At 48.5% G+C, this 12,984-nt stretch overlaps 1 protein-coding gene across 1 annotated transcript; it reads right to left on the bottom strand.

Annotated features, from left to right (window-relative positions):
- Positions 1-345: 345 nt before the first annotated feature.
- Positions 346-12,982, bottom strand: KIFC1 (kinesin family member C1; the record flags this gene model as incomplete). The annotated part of the gene is made up of 11 exons (XM_014549208.1): positions 346-543; positions 2,858-2,933; positions 3,078-3,151; positions 3,241-3,531; positions 4,136-4,915; positions 5,919-6,319; positions 6,509-6,559; positions 6,672-6,725; positions 7,230-7,329; positions 7,448-7,585; positions 12,893-12,982. Coding segments are annotated over 11 exons (2,100 nt in total), but the record flags the coding sequence as incomplete, so codon positions are not given.
- Between the last annotated feature and the right edge of the window lie 2 nt (positions 12,983-12,984).

Below are 12,984 nucleotides of genomic sequence, written 5' to 3'. Positions count from 1 at the left end.
GACGCCGCGAGAGCCGGCCAATGGGCAGCGGGGCAGGGCCAGCCCTGGCCGTTCGAACGGGCGGACCGGGAAAGGGCGGGAGGAAAGAGCCAGCAGTTAGTGGGAGGGTGCGCCAGGCCCGTCCTTGGGCCCCGGTTCCCACCCCTCAGGGTGGCCTGTGGATGGCCAGTGGGCGCACCTCCAGGTGTGGACAGGGGGTAAGGGTATGGGAGCTGAAAGCCACCCAGACCCCAAGGTACGGCTTAAGGAGAAAAGAGGTGGCTCTCGCCCTGCAAAACGCACAAATGCTGGGTAGAGTGGACAGATCCACAGTTCCCATTTTTACAGATAAGAAAAATACCCTTCTTGGGCAACTGCTAACAAAACCTTTATTTAAGGAAGAAAAAAAACACACAAAGCTTTTCTTTATTTGATAGGCCGGGGTAACAGGGCACCACCCCTACCCCAATAAAGCATCCCTCGGCCCTACTTCCACCCCCGGAAGATCTGGATCTGTCTTCATTTCCTATTGGCCTGGGCAGTACCAATAACACACTGGTTCACCTGTGGGCAGAGGGGATAGACAGAATACAAAAGTTTTCAGAGCAACCAAGAGACTCGGTTTCCGAAGATCATTCCCCAACCCCAATATTAGGGCTGCCCTCAGAGCACACTGAAGTAAGGCTCTGAGGACAGGTTCACACTGGCCTCAGTTACGGTCAGTTCTCCACTAGGCCTCCTGGGACTGGAAGAGGTGAAAAGGCCTAGAACAGATGCAGGTCCCGAACGGGAGCAGAGACAGGAGGAGCTTTCATTTCTAGCCCTCCCACCACTAATGTTTAATAAGCTAAATAGAACAATAACATTTAGGGACCAAGGAAAATCAATGATTTCAAGTCTAGAGCAGGAAATGTACAAGATGAACCTGGAATAAAGACTACTGGGGACCCGTTTAAAGGACATAGCTAAAGTGAAGTAGCACACAATGGACAAAGATGTATAATTTGCACATCAGAAAGAATGACACCTGCAAAGGACACGTATCAAATACATAAGCATCTGTAAAATGATAACTCCTGGCGAAAACTCACTGGTCACCTTTAGAAGTTGCCTGGGTATCAATTTATAAAACTGAAAATTGATAAAAAATCCTGCATTTATCCTGCCTTTCCTACATGGACTGAATTTCAGAGTAACCAAATAGATGGGAAGTATTTTATAGAAGAATCTGGACTAATAAATGTAGAACTGAGAAAATTAGAAAATCACCATTTTAACATTCCCTAATAAGACCTGGGTATGATCCCTGCTTGATAAAATCACTAGGTGAAAAAGTCGATCGGAGTTCTTACTGGATAGATCAGGCTGACAACACCCAAATCCAATGATCAATATTTGTATCATTAAAAGTGGAACAACTAGATATTGGATGCTTCCTGATAGGATTTGATAGAAAGTGTACCACTTCATGGAAGTTTACTTGCTAAGAAATTTAAACCCACAACAAAAATTATGGAGGAAAGAGGAAACAATCAGCCAAAATCCAGAATATGGTTATTCTGTAGGACAAATGACCCTATTTCTTCAACAAATAAATACCATCAAAGGGGATGGGGTTAATATAGGTTAAAGAGAGAGTTAAGAGATCATTTCAGCTAAATTATCTGAGTGGCCCTTGCTTTAATCCTGATCAGAACAAGCCTAATGTATAAAAGACATTTCTGAGATAATCAGGTAAACGTAATATATATAAGCTGGGTATTAGAGGATATTAAAGAGTTTATCTTGTCTGGTGTTAATGATGTTGATATAACTTTAACTCGATTGCCAAATAGCAAGGGAAATACTGATCAAAGCCAAAGACCAGGTAAGGGTGCCAAGGTGGCTGACTACTTCCACGGCAGCAAGAAAGGCTGAAGCCCCAATGGAGCAGGAGGGCACACCTGACCAGAGACCCTGAAAAAAGCCAGAATCCATCGCCGGGCTACAGCCTCAGGAAAATGAGTGACCGGAGAAAAGAAATGACCCTTCAGAGGCAGGCAGTAAAAACACTTTCTGACTTAATTCTAGTGGAGGGAGTATAAGTATCCTAGAGCAGCAGTCACCAACCAGTGGTCCACGGGCCACTGGTAGTCCATGAGGTCTGAAAGGTTGGCGACCGCTGTCCTAGAGAATTCATGGCCATGGCCACAGCTGACCCTCATGTGGTTCGGAGCCTGAACTCACACTATTTGGAATGGTCTGAAAAACCTCTGGGTCTCTTTTGATCCAGCAATCGCATTTCAAGGCATCCTTCCCTAGATAGTTAGATGTAATTAAACAAATAGGAAATGACATACATACAAGACTAGTCAACATGGCCTTGTTTGTAATAAAGTGTGGAAACAGTCTAAGTGCCCAGTAGAGGGAACTGGTGGATAAACTTTAGTCCTTCTACACAGTTCCTAGGCAGATGTGAAAACAATGGGATGATCTCTGTGTGCTGGTGGGGAGTAATAGTGAGGCTGTCTTGTTAAGCAAAACAAAATGCAGAATAACATATATAAGAGAGAGAGGGAGAGAAGTCTTTTATATAAGGAGGAGGGACATTAGAATAAGTAAAATGATAGATAATAAAAATGACAGGTGGGGAAAATAAGGTGGATGGGGGTAGTGTATAGCTTCCTATGCAGTTTACCTATTTTTAAAAACTTAATTAAAAATCCCCAAAAGCCAATAGTTAAAAATCTATCTAGATGGGTGTGTGCTGCAGATGACTAGCCATTATAAGTCCTTTCTGGATGAATGTGCCCTGGCCTAAGGACAGAAGGGGTGCAGATGCAGAAACCCACAGTCACCCAGGGGTCCTGACAGGGCCTGGGCTTGGTGGTAACCACACCTTAGAGGCAAAGCGGAGGGAGTTGAGAGACTCGGAGACGTTCTCTTCTAGGGGAGAAATGTTCACAAACATGAGCCTGTGGAGAGAGGAGAGGGGGGTCCAAACCCCAGCATTAGTGGCCGTGTGGAGCTTGGACCAGGTCTCTACTGTTTCCCCGTTCCCACCTGACCCCAGCATTACAGTCCCCACACCACCCCTCCCACCTGCCCCTTTCACTCACATCTTAGCGCTGCCCCCCAGAGAGTTCTGCAGCAGGTAGGTGAGCTTGCTGTTCCGGTACGGTACATGGGACTCCTAGGAGGTTGAGGGGGACCAGTGATTAGGACTGGACAGGGTTCAGCATAGTCAGCCCCAGGTCCCACCTGCCCCAACCCCATTCCCACCTTGTTGCTCAAGGCCATGATGACGAGCCCCAGCGTGGACAGGCTGCTGTTAATGGCCTGTGTTTCCCGAAGGCGTTCCCGCTCCCCAGGACCGAGGGCTAAGCCAGGGTCTAGCCGCTCGCTCCCGGCCAGGTCCACAAGATTGAGGGGGGCTGCACACTGTAGGCCTCGCCCCGCGTGCTCCCCAGAGATCTGCAGCTGGAACACACTATGGCTGCGTGATGACCGCTCATTCTGGGCTGTGCGGGCTACAGCCCGGTTCTGGCGGGCCAGAAGGAGCAGAGTCTCCACCTGCGAGGGAAGAGCAAGGGGCAACAGCAGGCAGGAAGTCAGTACAGAGCGATGTCAGCAATGGCAATGAACATGAGTCAGCACCTGCCCTCTGGGAGCTTTCTTTCTAGCCAGCGAAGAGACAAATAAGTAAAATACACAACATGTCTGAGAGTACGAAGGAGTAAAATGAAACAGAAAAATAAGGAGTGTGTAAGAGTGAAGTGAGGACTGCAACTTTAGACAGGATGGCGGGATCTTCAGGCAGTGAGGGAGCACGCCATTCCAGAGGCAAAAGGAAGCAGTGAGCACCACGACCCTGATGGGATCAGTGTGACTCGTGGGCTCAGGAATGAGCTAGAACATGGCTCCAGCATAGTGAGCAAGGAGAGCAATAAGAAGTGAGTGAGAGGCAGTGGGCAGGGGGCCAGCGACAGCCCTGCTTCAGCAAGGGCCTCTCTCCTCCCTGCTCCGCGGTTATGAAGGCAGATCCACCCCAGTCCCCAGCCCACACTGAATAGGCAACTGATCTTCACACCTTCCCTTCCCTTCCCTTCCTCCACCTCAATCTCACATCACCGTCCACTCCTCCCCATTTTCCAGCCACAGTGCCATCAGTGCTTACCTCTTTCTCACAGGAGACAGGAACATAGCGGGCATTGGTGACAGTAAGCTCCTCACTCCCTGGCCCTGCCCGGCGAATCTCGCACTCACCCCCCTGGCCCTTCCGGGTCCCGGTGGCCAGGAGGTCTCGGACAGTCTCATTGTAGATCTCTACGTAGCTTGCCACAAAGCTATAGGTCCAGCCCTGGCCGCTCAGCTCTTGGGCTACAGAGAACAGGTGCCGCAGGGCCCTAGGAATTAGCCCCTCCACCTGGGGGTCTCCCCCAGGCCCACCCTCCATTGTGAAGGTCTTGCCGCTTCCTGTTTGGCCGTAGGCAAAGATGCATACTGGGTAGCCATCCAGGGCTGACTGGACAAGCATGGCAATCTCCTCAAACACTTCGTCCTGTCCACTCCCTGGCGGGAATACCCGGTCAAAGGAGAAGTCGTGGCGAGTCGGGGGGGCTGGCACCCCACTCAGGGTCCCACGCCGCTCATCACACCGGAGGAGGCTGAGGTGGGTTGGAGGATCAGAGGGCCCAGCAGGGCCTGAGGGAAACAGGAGGAAGCCAGGGGGTGGGGTGGGCTCCCCTGGAAGGACAGGGCGGACCCGACAGAACACACGGATGTTGCCTTTGAGCTCCTGTAGCTGGTTGTGTAGTCGCCGGCGCTCCATCTCTAGCCCATGGAGACGTTCTTCTCGCTCAGCCAGTAAGGTCGCCTGGGCTGCAGCCTCTTGGCGCAGAGATGCCACCTCCGCTTGGCTACCTGACAGAGCTGCTTCTGATGCCTGAAGCCTCCTCTGCCCAGAACAAAAGAGAGGGCAAGATAAAGCAAGAATCAGAACAAGTCATGATAGGGTAGGAGTGGAGGTGGGGTGGCCCCTGCCTCCAATGACTTCACAGTCTGGTAAAGAAGGAGATAAGAAATGGGACTCACGGTAGGGGAACAGGAGGCAATGGGCACATCCAGAAGAGGCACAGGAAGATGATGTCTGGGCTGACACCCAAAAGGATAGGAGTGAGCCAGGGGAAGGAGAGAATACAGAAAGAGCATCCCACAAAGAGGAACGTGCAGATGCAAAATCCCCGGAGCGAGAATGGAGTCTTTTAAGAGACTGCAAGTAATTCAATCTAGTGGGTGCTCACCAAGCAGTAAATGGACATGTGAAGAGGGAGAAAAACGCATGGGGATTTTTGATGAGGAAAGATACAGAAAGAAAGGCAATGGAGGAATAGGGGAGACATAGATTGGAGGAGCTATGAAAACAGGGTGGGGGTAAGGGGGAGAGATCAACCAAATGACTTGTATGCATGCATATAAGCCTAACCAATGGACACATACAACAGGGGGGTGAGGGCATGAGGGGGGTGAGGGTGGGGGGGCAATGGGAGGATAAGGACACATATGTAATACCTTAATCAATAAAGAAAAAAAAAAGAAAGAAAACAGAGGGGTAAAGAAGGGTAGAGGAAAGCCCTGGCTGGTGTGGCTCGGTGAGTTGGGCATCGTTCCTTGCCAAAGCTTGCTGGTTCCATTCCCAGTCAGGGCACATGCCAGGGTTGTGGGCTCGATCCCCAGTAGGGGGCATGCAGGAGGCAATCAATAGATGTTTCTCTCACTCTCCCTTCCTCTCTCTCTGAAAAAAAAAAAAAAAAAAATCTTTGGGAGGAAAAAAACAATCTTTTTTTTTTTTTTTTAAGAAGGGTAGAGGATATAGGTACGCTGCCGGACAGAGGTGGTCAGGGATTCTAAGCCCAAACCTGGAAAGCAGGAGCAGCATTTGGTGAGAAGCTGGTCCTTACCTCCTGCTCCTCCAGCCGGGTGGCCAGTTCCCTCCGCTCCGCCTGCAATCCCAACTGTTCTTTCTGGAGCTCTTGCACCAAGCCCTCCTGCGTGCCCAGCCGCTCTTCCAGCTCCAGGACACGGGCACTCAGGTTCCCCAGCTCCTGTTGGCCCTGCTCGGCCTGGGCCCGTACCCTGGCCAACTCCCCTTCTAGTGTCTTGCGTTCTGCTCCCAGGGCCGTGGCTTGCTGCTGGGCCTCCCTGAGCTGGTCCCGCAGCTGTTGGTTCTCCTGGTCCAAAGTCTGAGTCCTCTCACGGTAGCATTTCAGCTCTGCATTTCGGTCACATAACTGACCCTTTAAGTCCCAGGCTGGACGTTTGCAGGGTTTCTTCCCTCCCAGCTTAGGAGGAGCAGCTGCTGCTAAGATGGGCACAGAAAGGACCAAGGTCAAGTCTTGGTTCCCTATCTCTCCTCCCTCTTAACCTTTAGGGCCTCCACACCTGATGCTACATCTCCAGACAGGGAAGAGACAGATGGATTCTTCTGGGCACTCACCACCTCCCCTTCCCTATCCCAGCCTCTCACCCAGCAGTCATGTTTGCCACCTACTGTCAGGCTTCTGGGCAGGAACAGCGGGGCCCGCCTTCTGAGTCTTCAACACTAGAGAATTGGGGAGGTGACATCAGCACAGTGAACTTCCACCTCCTTCATTCTCTCTTTACATGTACCCCCAAACCCTGCTCAGCCCATAGGGCTCTTAAGGGCTAATCACCTGGGGCAACGGCTGTGGAACATCGCGGGCCTGTCTTCTTGGGAACTTTTGGAGCTGTCAGGAAATGGGACAGAGGAAAAGAGCTATCACTCTCAGGGTGACATGTACTCTGGCTGGGCGACGGGCAGAGCAGTTGCTTTTACTGAGGATTAGAAACTAGAAAACTTTCCTCTTCCGCTAGGTCTGGCCAACTCCTAAAGATATCCTTTCCCAAGACCAGAAATTACTGAGCACGCTAAGAAACAAGCTGGACCAGGAGAAGCAAAGAGAGCAAGGGCAGAACCATGTGAAAAGTGTGCTACATCTATGTAAAAAGATGTTAGGGAACATGTATTCGCTTGACTACCCATAGCATAGCCCTGAAGAACACACAGTGGTCCCTAGGGAGGGGAAGTGGGTGGCCGGGGGACAGAGGTAAGAGGGAGACTTTTCAGAAGTATAACAACTTTTGTGCCTTTGAAATTTTGGAACAAGTGAAACATATTCCCTGTTCAAACTAAGCTAAAATTAAAAGAAAAGGAGTTGGAGAGCACTGATCTGTCCACCCCCAGAGCCCACCTGTGGTCTGGCCTTGTGTCTGGGGCACTGTGGTGATGACCGGAGCTCTGTGGTGGGATGTGGCAAACTTGGTCGCTGTGCCCAGGCCTCGTGTCCTTTTCTAGGGAGAGACAAGGACAGGGTCCACAGTTACCCTCCCTGATGGGTTTACATTCTCTCTCTCACTCTCACACGCGCGCACACACACACACACACACAGTTTTCTAAACCCAGCTCACCTTTTCAGGCTCCAAGACATCCTCCATCTGGTCACGCCCCCTCTTAAACCTGCTTCCTGAGAGAGGCAGCCGGGAAGGGGCCTTGACCAGGGGTCTCTTCAACTCTAAGTTACCCTTCACTTCCAACAAAGGGGACCTCTGCTGGGAAAAAAGAGACACTTAAGACATCACCCTAGAACCCAAAAGTCCAAAGACCTCTGCTTTTTGGCCCCCCAGCCTAGTCCTCAACATCACCACCAACAGCATTAACTTTGTACCTCTTGTGCCACAGACTATATGGCAGCCAAAAAGCATGGAGGCCCTAGCTGGTACGGCTCAGTGGAAAGAACATTGGCCTGCAGACTGAAGGGTCCCGGGTTCGATTCTGGTCAAGGGCACTTGCCCGGTTGCAGGTTTGATCCCCAGTAGGGGGCGTGCAGGAAGCAGCCGATCAATGACTCTCTCTCTTCATTGATGTTTCTATCTCTCTCTCCCTCTCCCTTCCTCTCTGAAATCAATAATAATAATAATAATAATAATAATAAAAAGCATGGAGAAGTGGGAGCAATCTTTAAGGGAGACGCTGGGCGGACTTTGGACTTCAGCTAACTAAGTAGTACTTATATAAGCAGAGAGAAATGGACACTTCTTTTAGAAGGCAAAAACAAACACACACATGGTATGACTGTGAAACCAACACACTCTTTTAGCTAGAGCTGAGAATAGTAAGTAAGGGAGAAAGTGGAAGATAGATAAAGTTGCAGACTGGGTTGGAGGAGCAGGTAACATTTATTAGGAACTGTTTTAAATGCTATATTTGTATCAACTTAATCCTCAGAGCAGCCCAGAGGTGGTACTGATGTAAAATAGCTTGTCATCAGCCAATAAAAGGCAGAGCCAGGGTTAGAATGTAGACAGGCTGTTCTGAAGGCCATGTTTTAACCATTAGGCAAACACTGCCTTGTAGGGCTTTGATGCCAAGCGAAGGAGTTTAGGCTTTAGCCCTGCACACATGGAAAGCCAGACACACTTTCTGATTAAGCATCTGAAAACTATGTAAACGAGCCTATTGTAAAGAATAAGAATGAGTTGTAAGTAGGCCAACTTGCGCAGGGAAGACCAGCAAGTAGCTTGGCCAGTTTGGAGACCACCGAAGTATAGAGGCATGAGGTGGGGGCAATGGGAAAGAAAGAACCTCTCCTTTAAGCAGCATAATTCAGGGCCTGGGGATTATGTTCACCCCATGGTTATCAGCCATTCTGGTTTGACTAGAACTGAGGGGTTTCTTAGAGGACATGGGAATTTCAGAGCTAAAATTAGGTCATTCCCATGCAAACAGGGACAATTCATCACCCTACTCCTATCCCACCACCAGGAGGGCACTGTGTATAGATCAACTTTTTTTTTTTTTTTAAATATATTTTATTGATTTTTTACAGAGAGGAAGGGAGAGAGATAGAGAGTTGGAAACATCGATGAGAGAGAAACATCGATCAGCTGCCTGCTGCACATCTCCCACTGGGGATGTGCCCGCAACCCAGGTACATGCCCTTGACCGGAATCGAACCTGGGACCTTTCAGTCCGCAGGCCGACACTCTATCCACCGAGCCAAACCGGTTTCGGCTATAGATCAACTTTTGATTTTCACTAGAGGTAACTTAATTCCAAGGCCAGTCTCTCTCTTCCCTTCAGTTTACTTCATTCATTCAATGTTTACTAAATGCCAGGAAATGATCTAGGTTCTGGAGTAATAGCTATGGTCTGTGCCCTCAAGATGCTCATGGGACAGTCGGAAGGGAAGCATTCGAGATGACCAAAACTTTACTTAGTGCTATCATTAAAGGATCCCAGAGGAGGGGCGTGGGCATCTAGTGTAAATGTGTCAGAGAACACTTCTAAAAAGTATTTTTGGGCAGAGCCTTGAGGGTGAGAAAGAGCTGGCTTGATGGGTTTTGGCCAAGAGCATTCCAGGCAAAAAGCAAGGAAGAATGCATTCAGCAAGTGACACACTGTTCTGTTAAGCTGAACAGAGGAAATTGCATAGAAAGTGGGGAGACGAGAAAAGAGGCAGAAGAGAAAAGACTGTGATGGTTGGTATGCCATAATAGAGCCTGGAGTTTACTGACGGCAAGAGGGACCCTGTTGACTTTTAGCCAGGAGAATAATATGACTAGATTTGTATGTAAAAAGTGAACTATGAGCAAAGTGAAAAATGAATAGAACTAGAAGATGAGAGGTATCAGAGGCAGACACTGCATCATTCCTTTGTTCACCCATTCAACAAAGATTTTTTAAAACATATATATTTTTATTGATTTCAGAGAGGAAGGGAGAGGGAGAGAGAGTCAGAAACATCAATGAGAGTGTATCATTGATCAGCTGCCTCCTACATGCCCCCTACCGGGGATCGAGCTCGCAGCCCAGGCATGTGACCTTGACTGGAATCGAACCCAGGACCCTTCAGTCCACAGGCCAACGCTCCATCCACTGAGCCAAACCAGCCAGGGCTCAACAAGGATTTTTGCACTAAGAATTGTTGACAGACTGCTCTGTAACAGGTGCTGTTCTAGGTACTGGCAAGTAATGAACATGAAGTCTCTGCTTCCCAGAGCTTATTTTCTAAGGCAGCCTTTCCAAACTGGGGCACCACAAGAGAACTAAGCTCCACAGAAGACGATCTATTTTCTGTTCTCCCAAGAATGTATACAGCTCTGAAGATTTTAGTTGCTTGAAAGAGAAGTTAATTCACTAGATACAAAGGATGCCTTAGGGCCGTGGTCAGCAAACTGCGGCTCTCGAGCCACATGCGGCTCTTTGGTCCCTTGAGTGTGGCTCTTCCTAAGCCTTAGGAGTACCCTAATTAAGTGAATAACAATGTACCTACCTATATCGTTTAAGTTTAAAAAATTTGGCTCTCAAAAGAAATTTCAATCGTTGTACTGTTGATATTTGGCTCTGTTGACTAATGAGTTTGCCGACCACTGCCTTAGGGCATTAGAGCTTAATTCTCAAGGAACTCAGTAGAGAGGAGCCCTCTAAGAGTCTAAGTCAAGCGTGTCAAATGCGGCCTGCCAGGTGCAAGTTTGACATGCTTGATCTAAGTGCTAAGTAGAAATCCATCTGAGAGAAGGCCAACGAGGAGCTGCATTACATGAAACCAAGCACAGTAGTTCCCCTGGCCCCCTGTTATCTGCAGGAGATACTTTCCAAGATCTCCAGTGGGTGCCTGAAACCTCAGACAGTACTGCATCCTATATATACTATGGTTTTTCCTATACACACACACATACCTATGATAAAATTTAGAGATTAATAACTATAACTAGGAAGCAGAGCAATTTTAACAACATCCTATATAATAAAAGCCTAGTATGTTCAGTGTCTGGTCGACCGATCAGTCAGCCGTTCAACCAATCAAAGCATACTATGCTAATGATATGCTAAGGAGCTCAACCACTCACTATGACGTGCACTGACCACCAGGGAGCAGATGCTCTCACCCGTAGGTTAGCTTGCTGCTGGGGCCCAGCCGATAGGGGTTGGACATGCCCTGGAGCCCTCCCGCGGTCCCTCCCTGGCTGGCCCATCTCCTGCGTCTCTCCCCAGTCTCTCCCCGGCACCGATCGTGCACCAGTGGGGTCCATGGACCTGGCCTGCGCCTTCTCACAATCCGGGACCCCTCAGGGGATGTCGGAGAGCCGGTTTCAGCCTGATCCCACAGGCCAGGCCAAGGGACCCCACTGGTGCATGAATTCATGCACTGGGCCTCTAGACTATAATAAAAATTTTGTGAATGGCTTTGGAGTCATCACTAAGTAAAATAAGGGAAACCTGAACACAAGCACTGCCATACCCTGACAGTTGACCTTATAACCGAGATGGCTACTAAGTGACTAACAGACAGGTGGCCTACACAGCATGGATATGCTGGACAAAAGGATGATTCATGTTCCAGGCAGGACAGAAGGATAGGTATGGACAGAATGGCATGCAATTTAAAACTTTTGAGTTATTTGTTTCTGGAATTTTCCATTTAATATTTTTGGACCACAGGTAACTGAAATCATGGAAAGCAAAATCTTGGATAAGAGGAACCACTATATTGATCTACCTGGGAGCTGCCTTGGGGGAGAGAGATAGAGGGTAGGCAGTGAGGGAGATGCAGGAGTCCAGGCTGACTCCAAGATACCTGCCATGGTTCCATTAATAAGGATCACAGGAGGAAGAGCTGGTTTTGTTTTTAATTAAACTTTTCATGATAAAGTCATTGTAGATTCACATGCAGTTGTAAGAAATAACACGGAGAGATCTGAGAGTACCTGAAGGACTACTTTGGGAAGTTCAGCTTTGGCAAAGTGACTTTGAACTACCTGTGATACAAATACATATATTCATGATATTCACAGCAGAGCATCACTAGAGAAAACTCTGAAACCACCTGATACCCTGGCTTCTTACATTTTAATTTATTGGTCTTTCCTTATGTTAGATTGTGAGCATCACATGAACACATCTGTTTTGTTCACAACTGTATAACCAGAGTATCTAGTACAATGTCTGCTACATAGCACAGCTCAGTACATTTTTAAAGGAATAAAATCAGATGTCTATCAGTAGGAGAATACTTAAATTGCACAACATCCAAGTCATTGGCTTACTAGTACATACACATAAAGGGGGGAGGGTCCCATCACCTGCAGAAATGTACCCAAAAAATATTTCTTTAAATTTTCCAATGTCAAACACTATATATATATATATATTTTTATAACCAGTGCCCTTCAGTCTCTCTACTACCAAAGGCCTACCACCCAGGAATTGGTGTGGGTTCAGAAAATGTGTTCATAGGTTTATTCAGTTCAGGACAACTCCAAGAGTACAGTGTTTATTTTTTTCCCCATCTATAAAGCTAGACACAATGACTCTCAACTTTGTACAATTAGCATGAGCACTTAACCTATAAAAACAGATATTCAGCCCTAGCAGTTTGCTCAGTGGTTAGAACGTGGCCCAAGGACTCACGGGCACCCACATAGGTTGCAGGCCCCATCCTCAATCCGGGGTGGGAGGCAACGAATCATGTGTCTCTCACACAGATGTTTCTCTCTGTCTCTCCCCCTCCCTTCCACTCTCTCTAAAAATCAATGAAAAAAATATCCTTGGGTGAGGATTAAAAAAATAAACGGACAAACGAAATATTCATCCAAGCTCCTAAAGCCACTACTCGGCGCCAGCGCACAAGACGCCAGCCCCTCGCCGAGTCCGACCGTCAGCAATCCCTCCTTCCCTGTCGCCTCTACACCGTCACCTTCTATTCTCCCTGGGTCATTCCGATCAGTAGGCAACACGCGCTGCTATTTCTTCCAGCCTCACAGCTTCTTGACTCTGCTTTTCCTGCCAGCTACGCCCTTTTCTGCTGCCTCCTGCAGCAAAACGCTTCAGAGGTGTTGCCTCTTAGTACTCACTGTGCCCAATTTCTCTCCTAAATCGTCCCGATCACTCGGGGCCGCACAGACCTTCGTCCTCCAAGTAGGCCGGGGCGGGGGCTCGTCAGCAC

This window comes from Myotis brandtii, unplaced genomic scaffold, assembly GCF_000412655.1.
Source record: "Myotis brandtii unplaced genomic scaffold, ASM41265v1 scaffold539, whole genome shotgun sequence".
Lineage (NCBI taxonomy): Eukaryota > Metazoa > Chordata > Mammalia > Chiroptera > Vespertilionidae > Myotis > Myotis brandtii.
The sequence above is the reverse complement of the archived record's forward strand: the minus strand, read 5'-3'. Positions and strand labels throughout refer to the sequence as shown.